General features: G+C 31.0%; 1 protein-coding gene across 1 annotated transcript; it reads left to right on the top strand.

Annotated features, from left to right (window-relative positions):
* The first annotated feature begins 2965 nt into the window (after positions 1 to 2965).
* On the top strand, positions 2966 to 8434 carry LOC132934723 (transient-receptor-potential-like protein). The gene is made up of 2 exons (XM_061001061.1): positions 2966 to 3088; positions 6556 to 8434. The coding sequence occupies exons 1-2, from the start codon at positions 2966 to 2968 to the stop codon at positions 8026 to 8028; spliced, it is 1596 nt and encodes a 531-aa protein (XP_060857044.1). The 3' UTR covers positions 8029 to 8434.
* The last annotated feature ends 6953 nt before the right edge of the window (positions 8435 to 15387 follow it).

Below are 15387 nucleotides of genomic sequence, written 5' to 3'. Positions count from 1 at the left end.
TCAATACATTCATCGTTCCACTCAGAATCTAAAATAATTCATTAGTTGATTACCTTGATTTTGAAATTGATGACAACAATCGCGGTAAAAATCAGATAACTTTTACTTATAAGTTATAACTTACAGGTACTAATTATTTTAACATAGATGAGCATCTGCCATATTCGATGTGTTTTTTTGAATTTGGGAAGTAGAAAATATCGAGTAGCGTTCTACGTTTGTTGTTTGGTTTGTTTTCTATAATACATTATGTCAATACAATTTTGTTCGTTGGCCCAAAATGCTTGAAAATTTAAAACAAGGTTTCTCATAAGTTGTCATCATAACATTTAAAAATATTAAAGATTACTCAATCGTATACTTTTTAATTATAAGGATTTAAAGTTCAAATTTCAAATTTCAATAAAATTCGCCAAAATCTGGAGAATTTTTAAATTATTTTGTAGTTAAAAATGTTGTAAATGTTTAATTTTTATAACAAAGGATTGAACATTTAAAACATGGTTTGAAGTTTGAACAAATTTAGTTATTTAGTTATAATAATTTAAAAATATTCTTCGTGGATACTTGAAACTTTTAAAGTATATTGTATACACAAAATTATAATTTCAAATGCAATTTATTTGGACAAAATTAATGAAATACTAATGACTAAAGATTTATATTATCTTAATATACCTGAAATATGATGCTAATATTCTATTGAAAACCTTCAAATATTCTCATTATAATCTCTTAAAAATTTTAAAAATATGCTAAAATATGCAAAATATGCAAAAATAATCAATAAACAACATTATTTGCTTCAATATGCGTTTAAAATGTTTTTTTTCAACATTATTCTAATACTGAGGTATTAATTAGGTATTGAAAGTTGTGTATTCAAATGGAATATTATTTCACTTTAGTAAGAGTTGGAAATTATGAAAAAAAAAATGGAAATGTTCAAAAAAAAATTTTCTGGGTACCGTAATATTAAAATTAAAAATAAATACAAATTGTTTTCTCAATTAACACGAAATATTCCATAATATGCTAAATGGGTTAAATATTTTCTAACTCATAAAATATTCTCAAATATGCAAAAAAAACTTTTTTCTGTGCATTCAGAATTGAACAAATTTAATCGTTCACATTTTTTCTCTCATAAGACTATATAGACCAGTAACGATATGTAAAAACACATAAATCCGGTCTTTACTAATGACTAATTGTAAAATAAATTACTTTAATAACGATAATATCATAAAATATACTTAGTAATATAGGCTGACAGGCCGTTTTCGCTCAGATTCGTTCTTCGTATATGATGATTTTATATCATTGAATTAAAATTTTACCTATCCCACTGGGCCACTTTTTTTTTTTATTATACATCGGCCAAGTTGTTTGAAATTTGGAATTCAAATATCTATAAAAAAAAAAAAAAATAAAAAACTTAACAGAAACCTGCACTTGTAACATTTTCTATTCTTAGTTGTTACTATTGAATATTATTTTCCAAATTTAAATTTCTAAAGCTTATAACAAAATATAACAACATTAAAGCTCACATCACAAAATTGCTAGGTGCAAATTATTCGGAATGCTGTAAGTACCAAAGTGTATAATTTTTTCATTATTTTGTTTTAGTTTCCTCAAGGCATTATTTATTTTATTCAAAGATTTTCAAACAAAAATTCTGGTACCCTTGGTATAAATATAAACGAATAAAAAAAACAGTTAGTCTATATTTGTGCACTCGTTGTTTACAACTTACTAATGATTTGACTTTTAAATTGACCCTTAATACATAACTAGTCAACCATTCATTCAAAACACATACATTAAGTACATATATTATAGATAAGTATATATCATATATTATGTGATAGGTACCTCCATACATATAAATTATATTATATTATAATGTTACCGGCAAAGATGATTTAACTACATTTCTAAGGGAATATGTCTAAAATGTCTGTATAAAGTAGCCAATGACTATAAAATGTGTCATTAATTGTTACAAAATTATTACAGTCGTTTATTAGGGATTGTTATAATATTATGTTCACCAACGTACTTTTCTATGAAAGTTATTTAAATGTAGGTATAATCTTCGATGATATAGAGCGCTTGACTGACTCACCCGGTGCATCGGGTATATCACGTATCATAGTGATAACGAAAATTAAATGTAAAACTTATTACAAGTTTGCCTGTACATACTATGGTAGTATGTGAAAAAATATTTTAATGAAAGTTATTTTAGTTATACCTACACTATGGTATGTATAGGTGGGCAATAGGTATACCATAAAGTAGGTATACTTATACCTATAACGTGTAATCATAACGTCCCTCGTAACTCCTAGATAATGTGTTCATATTTTTTGGAAGCTATTTATAGTACCCATTTTCCATATATTTTATTAGGCATTGTCAAAAATTGTGAGATGACAAGGAAGTAATATAAATTCTTACATAATTCAGGCAACTTCATTATTTTCTAATCATTTTTGACAGTGCCTAACTATCATCATTGCCGGTAACGTGTACCTATATATAAACCACAGACGTCAAAATCGGTGACTTAGTGCTGTTGGCGATCACGTACGACAACCTCAAGATGTTGGAAAGAATGCTGGAATTTGACGAGGCCAACAACAAGAGCGGAAACCGTGGCAGAGGCAATGGCTGGAATCAGATACAGTCAAATGATGACGTTAAGGGACATTACCCGGAAAAAGACATCGATTCGGAAGAGTTTCCGCGATTCATGACGCCACTGATGCTGGCCACTCAGTGTAGCCTGTACGAGACGGTCGAGTACCTGGTGAACCGCGGCCACAAGCTGGACAGGCCGCATCCGCCGCGGTGTACATGCGGCGACCGGTGCGTGGCCGCGGCCGCACGCGGCGATGTGGTGGCCGACAGCAGCGAGCGGCTGAACGGGTACTGGTCCATCAGCGACCCGACTTTCATGTGCACCACGTCGTCTAGTTCCGATCCGGTACTCGAGTGCTTCCGGTTGTACGAAGAACTGTTGCAATGTGGATCCACCGAAAAGGTGCACAACACTACGTACACGCAAATGGCCTCACAGGTGATCTAACATCACGTACATAATGATATGATAGGTGCAATCAGAGGCGCCGATATCTTTTGAAATGTCTATGACAAAATTGCCCACGAGTAGTAAAAAAAATTATTCTCTGACTGTTAATTTACCTATATGACACGCCTGTCGTTGACAAAACCAACTTACAACAATATTATATACATCGCGATCGCCGGTATATAATATATTTATATATATATGTTTGTGTGTGTGTGTGTTTGTGTGTGTGTGTGTGTGTTTGTGTGTGTGTGTGTGTGTGTGTGTGTGTGTGTGTGTGTGTGTGTAAACGGTATACGCAGTGTAATATGTTACCACGATCAGAGACGACGTAAATCAAAGAATTATATCGTAGCTGACAATATTATAGTCAATAAAGAATTTCCCGGTCGGGAAAACGTGCATGCATTTTGGGCAATGGTCACATTTAGCCATAATAAATCTCCCAGCAGGTAATGTCGATAAAAATCCGATGGCCTTCTTTAGCCATTGTAGATAAAAAAAAAGTAATTTATAATTATTATGACAATGTGTAATGTTTGCAAAACGAATTGTTAAAAAAAACATTCGTTCCAAAATGTATAATACAATTAGTTACAAACACTAGAAAAAATAAAACATGCAGGTATAGGCAAGTTAAATAAAAGCATCTTCCTGCAGAGACAAAAAACGTAATTAATTATTAATAAATATCAATAAATTCAAAAGTAATCAATCAGTTTGTAGTTTTGTACTTTCCATAATAATAATAATATTTAATGTGAATAGTTGTATAGTACATCCTGCAGTTGTGAAAGTAAATAGTTAACTACAATTATAAGTATTAAAAATAAATAAATGTATCTACTATCATAATTATAACTATTAAGTTGAAATCATGTTAAAATTCAAAAATTCTTAGTATGAATAGTATTAATTGTAATGGCTAAAATTGAAAACAAAATAACAGTATGAATATTATCATTATTATTATGTGTAATTGACTTTCTATAAACTTTACTACATTTTTACATTGTCCGTTCATTAAAGGGTTTAAACTGTTTTCCGCATTGTTTATGTACATACGTGCATTAAAAATCAGTCCCATAATAATATAGCATTATTAACAAATTATTATAATATTTTTTAATGTACCCATCTGTTATGTATTTATCTAAAAACTTATATATCTATTGTACGACGGTTCCATTGTTATTTGTTTGTTAATGTAATTACAATTGTAGGTAGATAATATTATACATCAGGATATCATGTTATTCTGGCTATGCTATATACTCACTGTTATTATCTTAAGCACATAATTTACGTCAACATATAATATATATTATATACCAGGCCATCGGGGATAGCGAACCTTTTTCGGGTCACGTGCCAAAATTTTGTAATCAAAGTTTTAAAAAAAAAATTCACGTGCCAGTAATATGTCATAGGTACTTTTACCCTATATACAAGTATTAAAAAATTGGCCAACGTTCCATTGGCACGCCATCATTGATATATCGAGGTTCTTGTGATGGTGGGAAGTAGGTATAAATATTCTATACATTTTTTGAAGTTCATAAGTTAAATTAATAATTATAAGATTTGTGTTCAGTATTCTGTCGAAGGTATATTTCATTGTTTTTATACTGGTAGTGCGTATTTAGTTATTTTTTGAACCCAAAAATCCATGGCACCCATTTTCAAAACTTTTTTTTAATAATATTATAGTGCATTGGTGGTCAAACTTTTATTTTTTATTTTTCTCTTTCACCACTGGTTGAGAGAAAAAGAAAGATAATTTAAATTAAGACATCAATACTTTTGAAGGTCAAATAATAAATGATGGCGAGCTGTATAGTATGATCACACCTGTCATAATATATAGTTTTTAATTTTAATATGAAGAATCTAATAAAACTGTTTATAAATCTTTAGCGAAAATTGTGGAAACATGATGGGTTATATAGCTACTAACAAAAGTAACCATTAAATATTTTTTTCGAATTATAATTTTAAAGGTATTTAATAAGTAGGTACAATATACAATTGCAATTTGCACCAACTAGTGCAACTACTGATCCTTGTATTATAATTATGGCCCGGATTTAAATACGCAAAATACTATCAAAAATGTCTCCAAAAATGCATTTAACCGCAGTAATATCCTTAAAAAATGACCCAGACATTTTTGTAACACATATTGAGCAAATTATCAGAACTTATCGAAATAAACGTATCATGAATTGATATCATAAATAAAATGATCAACAAATAATAAATTGTAGGAACAAAGTTTATTGAGCTAATACTTTTAATTGCCAATAAAATGACATATAATGAATAAATAATAAATATGTACTAAAAATTAACAATATTACCTAAAAATGATAAAAAAAAATGCTAAATAAAAGCTAAGTTTTCAATTCTCTAATGTATCAAACGGACTTTGTACCTACTTGAAAAGCATTGCCTGGGACTTCCTAATAAACATAAGGCACGTTGCATTCAAATCCGATACCTAATTATAATAAACTAAATAAATTTACCTAATAATAATTAATTATCTTCTAATCAAAAGTCCTACACCTATACGTCATACAAAATAATACAATAGCCATAGAACAATACACTTCATAATATTATGTACAATGACTATAAAACAAACGACTATTTACTAATTTAAAATGTTTAAAGTTTGGTAACAATATACACTCACATAAGATAACATAAATAATATAAACTAAAATATAGGTAGATACTAATTAATATCACTGTTATTAATCGTTCAGCGTATAATTTACAGATTAATGTTTTCTTTATATTATAGTAAATTAAATTTTTTGTACTTTTTATCTCAGATAATAGCCCTAAAGTATGCCACCCCCGAGATTTCACACCAATCCCCCCCCCCTTAAAACTTAAAACCAGCCAAGTAAATCAGTCAAATACATAAAGCTCGACTATATTTAAAAGCTTTTGCGTTTTTTTTTTTTTGGGGCGGGATAATTTTTTGGGTTTTAAGTACCTATATATTTGATAAAAATAAAACTTATTTTATTAATTAATGTCTATATAATATTATGATAGTTTAAAATTTAAATTGGTTTCATCATGTTATAATATATTGTTTTTTTCCAATTAAACTGAATTAACTTAAATGTCTTTCAATTTAGAAATGTTAGTATCAAATTTTATTTGAGAATTTAAAAAACAATTTCGATCATACAATGTATGCTTCCTGAATATTAATTTTTATTACTAAAAAAAGCTTATTTATTCAAATTTTGAAATTTTTGAAAACCATATATTTTTTGTGATAAGTACTTAGATTTTTTTATACTACTCAAGGTGTTATCTGTACCTATATGATATCAGTTTATAGCCGGATAGGTTGACCATGAATTTAACCATAATTCATTGTTGTAATGGAATGCGTGTGCTATTAAAAAATGAATTTTTGTTTTTGCCTTCAGGTAAGACAGTTCGCAGTGGAAATGATAGTGAACTGCAGGACGTCGGACGAAGTTAAGATCATGTTGCGAAATCGTGACGGATGCAGGTTCAGAGGAAAGTTCCCGTACCCGAGACTTATCACAGCCATGGACTACAAGCAAAAGGAGTTCGTAGCCCACACCAACATCCAACAGGTGTTGGAGACTGCGTGGCTGGGCGATTGGATCGAGTGGAAGTCGTACTCGGCGACATGGAAGTTGTTGTACTTGCTGAGGCGGTTCATTATGCTGCCGGCGACGGTGATTTTGGGAATGTTAGCGCCCAACTCAAAAATGAATCAATTCAACCGGTTACCGATTAACCGGATGTTCAACAGCCTAGTCACATACCTGGTGTTTCTCTGGCTGCTGTTCAGGCAATCGAACGCCGACAAGTTCGAGACACGTAGGGGAGCGCCGGAACTGGGTATGGTGTTGCCCATCGCTGTGTTCGTGGTTGGCCACGTGCTTGAGAAGTTAAAGCTGCGGCTACAGCAGGGCCCTGAGCGGTTCTTCAAGAACTTGTGGAACGTGTTCGACACGGTCAAGTTGACGCTGTTCTCGTTAGCGTTCTTGTCCTGGATAGCTGCCGCCTTAAACATTATTACTCAGGGGTCCGACGACCTGGACCGCAAGTACTGGCCCTGGATCGACCCGCAGCTAGTGGCCGAGAGCCTGTTCACCATGGCCACCGTCATGGCGTATCTGCGGCTACTGTTCCTGTGCCAGCTCAACTACTACATCGGCCCGATGCAGGTGTCCCTGGGCAAGGTTCTGCATGACTTCGGCAAGTTCGCCACGTTCCTGTTGATCATCATGACGGCGTTCACGTGCGGACTGGGCACATACTATTCGTACTATGCGGGCATGGTGCACAAGGACCCGGAGACGGGTGAAACCACGAGGCAAGAGGACTCGTTCGTCACGATCGCCGACACGTTCAAGACGCTCTTCTGGGGCATATTCTGCATGACCTCGCTGGAGGCGCCTAACGTGGTGGTCACCAACACGGTGGCGGCCACTGGCCACATCGACGCGGCCACACAATCGCACCAGTTCACGCAGCTGGTGGGTTACGGGCTGTTCGCCGTGTTCGAGGTGCTCATGGTTGTCGTCATGATGAACATGCTCATCGCCTCAATGTCGGACACTTTTCAAGGCGTTACTGACAACGCCGAGTACGAGTGGTTGTTTGGCCGGACCCAGGTGTACGTCAGCTACATGTTGATGAACGACATGCCACCGCCATTCAACCTGTTGCCCACAACCGGCCTGCTGTTCTGTGCCAAGCGGCTCGTGTCTAAGTCGTCGCGTGGCTACAGCCGCGTGCCGGGTGATGACGGGAGAGGCGACTTGGACAGCCGCTCGACGGCCGAGGACCCTGAGTTCCGCGAGCTCATGACCGAAATCATCAAGCGGTATTTCACGATGCGCAGACCACTCGTTGAACGATGATTATTGTTATTATTATTATTAATGTTGGTCCCCTGGCCGCACTGCACGTTATTCGCACTCCGACATGCCCCCTACAACTACACTGCACCCTTTAGCATACCACCACCCCTGAACGACACCAACCCGTTTTGTCGTTATTGCAAATTATTTTATTGTTGTTTATAATTTTTCATCTGTCAACTTTTATATTATATTATAATGAAAACATTAATAATAATATTATAACCCCAATTGGTCACTGCAACAGCTACACGGTAATAGGTTTCGATGTGTGAATTTTATACACGATACTGTCGTCGCATAATATATCGGAGTAAAAGCGTCAGAATAATGAATATAATAATAGTTAATTATGGCTACTATAATCGAGATTGGCCTCCCATAGTCGCCACGCTGGAAAAATTTATCTAAATATAGATTCCACTGGAGTATATTGTCCTATATTATATTTTAATGGATATTTATATTAGAATTCTGTATGTACTTTCATATGTTTTTGAATTCAACAATTATTGTCATATTTTGTGTTCATTTATGTAATAAAACACACTATTATTACCTAATGACCTTAACACAATATTTTAATTCCGATTTAAGAAAAAAACAATAAGATACAACTATATATTATTATAATAATAATTTGATGGTACTAGATTTACTTTTAAGTTGTTTAGACTTAAATGAAAATCTACTAAAAAAAAATTAATAAATATATGTAACATTTTATTAAATCATACAATATGTGGTTCAAAACATATTTTACAAATCGTATGATAACACGAATGTTGGCCGATTATATGTATCATTCTGTATACAATAGTATTAAATAATATTAAACAAATAATTATTCATCGATATAATATTTTGGCTGTCACTTACGTAGGTATAATTAAACCTAAACAAAAACAGCTATGGTTTGCAATAAAGAGGGAATAGTATATTATTCCATTACCTACATAGGATGCATTTTTATCAAAAAATGTTTAGTTACTGTTTGAAAAAAAAATAGAAAGTAACACAAAAATATGTGTATTATACGTGAGATCCAGTTGGTGATTACAAACAAACTTACTGACTTGTTTTTAACTGAGTTAAATTAATATTTTTTTCCGTATTTAATGTTAATGTTTAGAGTTAATAATAATATTATATTGTTTGTTAACTATTAACCTATATTTAAGTTCTCAGCGTTGACTTAGGTAGATAACTGCAGAGCAACTTTAAAGTTATTATTTTCATTAGCTCGTACAGTTTTGAACATTTATAACAACTTGGCTAATTTAATAGGAATAAATGATATACCGCCGACTGGAACAGACACGGTAAAATTGTCTGTATATCATTAGAGTACGATATTTATTTACATGTTTATATACATTTATAGATTTCCATCGTTCGTCTTATGGGATGAGTATTGTATATTATATGCATTGTGTTGCGGCCGCATAATGTGACACGGTTTTAAATCATTTGAATTAGGTACTGTCGCGGTGATTGACGGTGACCCGTGTATATAACCTATAACCAGTCTATAAAATATACGCATTGGTATATAATTTATTATACCATACGCGCTACTACACGATTTCGAAGCGCAATACTTGATTTATACTTTTGTGCGTAACTATATAATAATATACGCGTGTTTCGATGCGATTTAATGCGTCGACTATTATAATAGTCAGCCGAGCCGACTTTAGGTTCAACATTGCGCGTTGATAAACGACGACAGACTGAGTCTCCGAGACTCGATAACGTATAGTCGATCGACTAAAATAAAATTGCTAATTATGACGGAGATTATTGCTAATAATCGTAATTCCAACTGCAATCTACCTATCTGACCGGCCAATGAATAATACGCATTTATTACTATTTTATATTCACATGCTCTGCGTGATTGTGTAAAATACGTCACGTGGAGCCATAGGGTTGCCGACTGCGATTGTCCTACATGGCTACATTTAGCAGGATAACTTTATTGACTGGGAAGTGTTGGGAATAGACAACCAAAATATTAACTAGATAAAGATAAAATATTATTAATAGGAATTTAACTAAATAAAAATGACAGATGCAAAATTCAAAGGAGGTACCTAATTAACATCAATATAAATTGATATATTTGTGTTTGTGTTTATAGGTACGATAAAAATATAAATACCTAAGTATTTGCTATACTGCGGCTTTTTCTCAAAATAAATCCTGCGTAATATAACATTGTATTATCAATGGTAAACCATGAATCCATAATAAATAATATACAACATTTCCAAAAAAAAAAACTTAAACGGTTACGCAGTATAATGCCCTATCGTTTTTAAAATACTAAAATTTAAAAATCATCACAAAATCATCGAGTTGTTCACGGTACCTGCAGCGTCGTCGTCACAGCCAATTGATCGGAAATAATAATAATAAGTGACTATCGTCTCGGAGATATTTTAGATTTTGTGAATGTTTTGGATTGTATACTTAAAAGTGGGTACAGTTCAAAAATTATCTACGATTTCATTATTCTTGAATGTTTTTCACATATCGTTTAAAATAAATAATAACAAGTAGTATTATATACAATTTTTTTATTAATTAAATATTCAATAATATAAAATAGATAAATTACAGCTGCAGATGACTAAATTTTTTATCAAAGATTAATAAATAGATATAACATTCATAATTTTATACAGACATAAAAGTTTAAGATAATAGATAATAATATTTTTATCCACATAAATAAAACGTGTGTACATAAATCTCAACACTAATTGTAGTGTAGTACCTACTTCAATCGTTCTACATTGAATAATGATACTACCTACAATAATATATACCAAACAAAAAGTTATCATGATGATGAAATATAGATCGTGCTACGACCAGTGATTAGACATATCAGATAATATTATACATAAGTGTTGTCATTTTTGTTGTTGCTGTTTCATTTTTTACAAACAGGGGATCTGCTAAGTCTTTATAATACGGTATTATTATTACGGTCCATATACCACTCGAAAATATCAGAACAATACAACATAATGCCATAGCATTGAATAGAGATATAATAATATTATTGTAAACTATACGAACGAGTATTGAAGAGGTCGTGTCTATATAATATTTTATAGTATTGTTGTACTTGCGTATTGTTAACGATCGGGCCGAATGTTATAGAGGGTTTTCGAAGTCTCGGACCCCAAAAAAGTAATATTAAAATCTAAAATATTAGGAATTTTACTGAACAAAAAAAAAAACAACCGGAATTTGAATTTATTGATTTATTACAATTTGAAATATATAACTGGATGACAATAAATTAATTTGATTTTTTCAAATATCCTTCAAATTGCGTTCAGTAAATAATATTATAATAATTTTTAGTCATAACTCATAAGTTGGTACGCGTTTTTTTGTTTAGTATTAATTAGGTGACTAAAACTATTATAGCACAAATAAGTTTAATATTGAAATTTGTCAAATGTTAATAAACTAGGTTAGGTACCTATATAATATTATATTCCGTTTTTTACTGCAAGTTTATGATTTATTTATTTAATTTTTTAATAACTTATTATGCAACAAATTTTAAATAAATACCTACATGATTTCGATGGTTAGTGCAATTTGTGTCAATTGTATATGAAATATAATTATATTCACTTTTTTTTTATTTATCTAAAAAATTTCGGCTGCACTGGCCATTGTAAATATGTAAGTACAATATTATGCTTAAACTTGTTATTTTTCTTTTAAATTTCATCATATAGTTTGGTTATTCTTAGGAACAATAAAATTTTTTGAGGGTCCAGGCTTAGGTTCTAGCCCTAAAATTCAGGGCTGGGTGTTCTGCAATCTCAAGCTCCTCTTTGTACTTGCAACATTCTGTCAGTAGGTGTTTAAGCATTAGTGTAACTCCGCAGGTTTTGCATACATAATATAGCCTATAGGTGAATTTCTTTTGGAATTTTATTCACTATCGTAAGGTTATGGCAGTTAGATGCGGTGTATTTATTTCTTTATTTAGACTTAAAAGCCTGACAAAATTAACTATTAAGTATATTTATAAATTAGAATGATGATGTTTTGATTACGTAAAAAGATTTTAATTTATTGGTTTATTTTCCAGGTTATCGTGAAAGATTTGATTTTTCATACTTAAATTTTATAGTCATGTAAATATCTTATTTCTAAAATTTTGCTAATTTGAGTGATACTTGTGATAGTGTTTTTTTTTTTTTTTAAGAAAGTGAAACAATAAATCGATTTAAAAATAATATAGATATAGAAAAAATGCCAATGCGCACAAATAGTTTTACAAAATTCATTAAAATCCAATAATTCTGAGTAGAAATTAATGATTAGTTCATCACTATAGGTATAGGAAACAATTTTAAAATACTTGATTTTATTGAATATCATGGTCATACGCGAGACTCACACAATAGCTGCACGTGTTGAAAGAATTTCCTATTGAGTACTCTTCACGAAAGCCATATTTCCAACGAAATTCTTTTACTTTAGAAATTAAAAATTTTAGGGACTCTATTTTAAGATTTATTAGACCGATTCTCGGTGGGTCTCAATTCGCTACCATCTAATATAAACGTATAATATCGACGTGTAAAAATTATTTTGTACCAAAACAATACGATATAATGGTATACTTTATAAAAAAGAGACAACGGTTTAAACCACGAATTTCCATAGCGCTCGTTTTAGATTTTGTTATATTTTGTAAGGAGTTTTTACGCTGAAGGCTCCGATCAACGCATAATATAAATAAATACCGAACAGTGAAATAATATAAGAATGACGTAAGTATAGAATACTTATAATAATAATATAATATGGAATATATATACGCGTGAGTGATGTATATAATATGGTAAGTGGGACGATTTACGATAAAATAAATAAACAAAAACGTTTGTTTAATATATCTATCTGCAAACGAATCGAGTTTTTTGTCGTATTTAGTATATACTCACAATTCAAATTTGACATTCTAAGAAGCCAAAATAGTGTAACAGGCGTTTGTGTTTTTATCAACAGCATACAATTATATTATAATATACAGATAAAATATATAACGATATAGATTTAAGATGAATTTCGATTTTTTTTCTTTTAAAACAACATAATATTTATTGTTTATTTCAAAATGTACGTGCACAATATAATAATAATAATAATAATATAGTGTATAGTGCATTATATTCCGGAAAAATATCTAACCAAAGGGTTATATAGCGAATGTTTGTTTTAAAACTGAATTTCTAGCCTATACGTTTATGGTTTTTTTTTTTTTAAATTTTATATTACACAGCAGTTGAAATAATAATAATAATATCAAAAGGGATATCACAATAATTTACTATTAATATCCCCAACCATCTGTCAATGATACTACTACTACTACTACCACTATTATTATTATTATTCGTCGGTTGTAAAGCAGCATTATATTGTGATTGTGAACGCATGTGTTTAATCTGTTATACATGTAATAGATAAGTACGTTTATATTATTTTTTATGCGTGTGACGACGCACCGATATGGAAACGAAAAAAAATTGCTCGGTGCACCGTTTATGTATATCGCAATATAATAATATTATAATGTACGCTTAACACGATGATGGACGATAAAACCTTCACGAATGTCATTTGCCATACAATTATACTATACAATACAATGTAATTTTACGCTCTGCATTTTTAATGTCAGTAAACGTTTTTTAACGATTCACAAATACGTTTTGCGTTCGTATGCACAATTATATAATATGACACGAACATATATATATATATATATATATGATGGTTACCATTTACCAATAATGCACGCTGTTGCAGTTATCTACAAGAAACCTGCAATTGTACGAGATCACGTGATCTGTGCGTGTACCGATCATAGTTTTTTTTTTTTATTTAAAGAATATAATGTGGACCTCACTCAACTATATAATTCGTGAGGCACTCACCTGAGATCAGAATGTACAGTAAAATGTTTATAATAATATATAGGCATCATAATGGTAAGTATGACTTGTATAAATAGTTATGTGAAACACAATACAATTTATTTCTTAAATATATTAAATTATGCTTAGGTATTTTATATAAATAAAAAATATTAACATTTTCTACGCGTATTAAATTGTAAAAAGACTAATATTATTGATAAAATACCTATAAAATACCTAATAATTATTGAAGTCTTAATCATTCATATAGTTGTTAAATACAATAGCAACAGATAACTGCAATTTTTTTATTTGTCAGAATCATTAAATTTGAAGGGCAAATAAAAATATAAAATACAATTATTGCTAATAGTGATATATTATTAAAATAATAAGCAAGTTGCGTTTCTTCTAACGCGAATTGCCGTTCATATTGCATTTATGCGTTTGATATATTTTTCGTTTAAGGTTTCTATTGGTGGGTACGTTCATTTCCAACTTTCTAGTGCTCATCCATGCTTTACGATGATGCGTGATTTTTACTAAAATGTACGTGACAAAAATAAATTTTAAAAAATGTTCTGAAAACTTGAGAATTTCATAGAAAGTGGAATTTGTCAAAAAATGCAAAATAAAAATACCTTAAAATTTAGGTAATACAAAAAAACATATTTCACTTACAGAAATACGATTCAATACATACAAGAAAAAAATGAAATTTCATCAAAATTCCAGCACTAAATAACAAACCACGAATGCACGGCGTGATGTGAATTTCACATTCACGGAGTTCAGTTCGATTTGTCGTTACTCTTTTTTCGGTGTAACGTTGAAAACTCAGTCCACCAAAGTCGATTAAAAAGTTTTGTGTTCGAATAACAGTACAAAAATGTTTCATCCCGGTTTCACTTAATTTAATTTAACATGTTGAGAAGTTTGTATACGGTTAAACACACACTGCAAACGCGTACCTATTGTATTTGTTTTTTTTTAAAAGAGCGCATTCAAATTTGGTATGTATAGTTATACTAATTTAGCAAATTAACTCTAGAAACCTTTAATTTTCTATGGGTGAACATTTTTGTTTTCTCCATCTCTAAGCAGCTAATTCTAAAGCATGTTTCACTCCACTGCATAATATTGTATCACATGAACTAAAAAAAAAAAAACGACTTTCGGTACAATCAACGAATTTAAGTTCTAAAAAACATTCGCTCCCCATAACGCTCAACCGTATTCTATCATGTTAGATTATTTTGTTTTCAAACCTATAAAATAATTTCAACAATCATCATAATTTCGAGAAACAAACATTGAAAAATATTTCTAACCAGGTCGTTCTGAAGCGTAATATTATCATGCACTAGTGGATTTCGTCATCGATAGTGTTGGT

The sequence above is a fragment of the Metopolophium dirhodum genome, chromosome 1, assembly GCF_019925205.1.
Source record: "Metopolophium dirhodum isolate CAU chromosome 1, ASM1992520v1, whole genome shotgun sequence".
Classification (NCBI taxonomy): Eukaryota; Metazoa; Arthropoda; class Insecta; order Hemiptera; family Aphididae; genus Metopolophium; species Metopolophium dirhodum.
Note: the sequence above shows the minus strand (reverse complement) of the source record. Positions and strands in the feature narration are given on the sequence as shown.

What these genes read in the sequence shown, in the direction of transcription:
- LOC132934723 (XM_061001061.1), top strand. Translation starts at nt 2,966, where the DNA reads ATGTGCACCACGTCGTCTAGTTCCGATCCGGTACTCGAGTGCTTCCGG. An exon ending in ACACGCAAATGGCCTCACAG is followed by an intron (nt 3,089 to 6,555) that starts GTGATCTAACAT and finishes TTTTGCCTTCAG; the next exon opens with GTAAGACAGTTCGCAGTGGA.